This window comes from Microtus ochrogaster, chromosome 22 (genome assembly GCF_000317375.1).
Source record: "Microtus ochrogaster isolate Prairie Vole_2 chromosome 22, MicOch1.0, whole genome shotgun sequence".
NCBI lineage: Eukaryota > Metazoa > Chordata > Mammalia > Rodentia > Cricetidae > Microtus > Microtus ochrogaster.
Window position 1 is genome coordinate 20,605 of NC_022023.1, and position 1,789 is coordinate 22,393.

The 1,789-nt window shown below is 43.9% G+C and overlaps 1 protein-coding gene across 1 annotated transcript in view; it reads left to right on the forward strand.

Annotated features, from left to right (window-relative positions):
• The first annotated feature begins 759 nt into the window (after positions 1-759).
• The window catches only part of Mrpl48 (mitochondrial ribosomal protein L48), an 18,683-nt gene continuing 17,653 nt past the window's right edge, over positions 760-1,789 (forward strand). The window contains exon 1 of the mRNA XM_005357495.2: positions 760-897. Within this exon, the coding sequence (XP_005357552.1) occupies positions 877-897 (21 nt within the window). The 5' untranslated portion in view covers positions 760-876. The remainder of the gene's footprint in view (positions 898-1,789) is intronic.

A 1,789-nucleotide genomic window follows, 5' to 3' on the forward strand; every position in this document is an offset into this window, starting at 1 on the left:
AGCAGTAGGCATTCTTAACTGATCAGCCATCTTTCAAGTGCATATTCACCACTTTCACTGAGTGAAATAACAAATATGTGGTGATCTCTTTTCATTACTTTTTCTAATGTTGATTTCTGTTTTTGGTTTTGGTTGTTTTTTTTTTTTTCTGTTTTTTTCTTTTTCAAGACAGGGTTTCTCTGTACAACAGCCCTGCTGTCCAGGAACTCACTTTGCAGACCAAGCTGCAAAGAAAGGGTGTGAAATTTAGCTCTCAGTTACTTTATCCTAGACAAATCTCTTAATTTCTCAAAGCTTTTTCTGTAAAACTCTCTAGGAGGCTTATAAAGAATTAAGTGAGCACAAATTATTGCACACAATGGACCACTCAATAAAAGATAGTTATTCTCAATTATTATGAGGAAACGGAATGTTAGAAAGGTTCACACGGGGTTAAAATCAACTCCGAAGTCGAGGTTGCAAATCAAGATTTCTGTTCTATATTACACGCTGTAATGAATTAATCAGACAGGATTTGAGTCCTAAAGGGTTTCAAACAAATATGGGGAAAAGACAATAAATAATATAGTCTCATAGGAGAGATATCAAAATTATGTGAAAAGCACCCGAGTAACACAAAGAATGGGAACTAATGCTGCCCAGAGAAATCATAGGGAAAGTGACACGACCTGGATTGACAGTGGGATTAGGGGAAAAAAATCTAGTCGTTGAGTTTTAAAAGCTTCCGGAACCAAAGTGCTGCGGGAGTAGAGAGAAACTCGGTCGGATTTTGTAATCGGACCTGATTAAAACCTTTCCGGCCGCGTTTCAGAAGCCTAGGGGTCGTGGCTGCCGGGGCGGGTTCTCGGTTTTCCTTTGAAGGTGGAGTAACTAATAATGAGCGGAACCCTGGGAAAGGTAATGTAGATTTCACGTGCACAGGGCGCTGGGGAGGCGGAAGACAAAGCAGAGCTGGAAGGTGGCGGCGGGTAGCTATCCGGGCCTAGAACTCTGCGAACATGCCCCTCCCAGCAGTCCTTGCGGTGCCTCGCGGTCGGTTCCTCCCTCCGCCCAGGGTGAATTTTGCAGTCTCGCGCCACGCCCACTCCACTTGTCTCCTGGATGTTCTGTGTCCAGGAAGAAAGAGCTCACTGAGGGAATTAGGACGCCACGGCATAGTCCCCATAAATTGTCTGACCTTAGGCAGGTCATTTTATTTTTTTACGTTAAACCAACTTTAAGAATCATGTCTTGTTGAAGTGGTTGGGTTATGAATGAAGCTACTCGGTGAGAAGAAGAATATGAAAATGATAGATTACATTTTTGTTTACAAAACCTTATTTAAGAGTCTGTCAAAGAAGAGGGTGAACAAACCACCTTGTTGTTACTCTTTGGCTTCCAAAATCTTATTTAAGAAGAACCAGCCACTTCATCCTGTTTTGTTTCCCCTCCCTCCTCTCCTCCCAATCCGTCACCCCACCCCCACCCCCGCCTTCATTCTTTTTATGAGAGTAGGGTCTCACCAAGTAGCCCTGACTGCTCTTGAACTCACAGTACTCCTGCCTCAGCTTCCCAAGTGCTTGGATCACAGGCATGCACCACTGACCTAGCTAAATCACTATTCTTAAATCCAGTCTCTATTTTTCTCTTCCCATGACAAATTTAACAGATCTCAGTTGGGGTTTTCATGTGTGTTGTGCTGCTTAGATTTTTGATATTAAGCCGGGCGGTGGTGGCACACGCCTTTAATCCCAGCACTCGGGAGGCAGAGGCAGGTGGATCTCTGTGAGTTCGAGACCAGCCTGGTCTA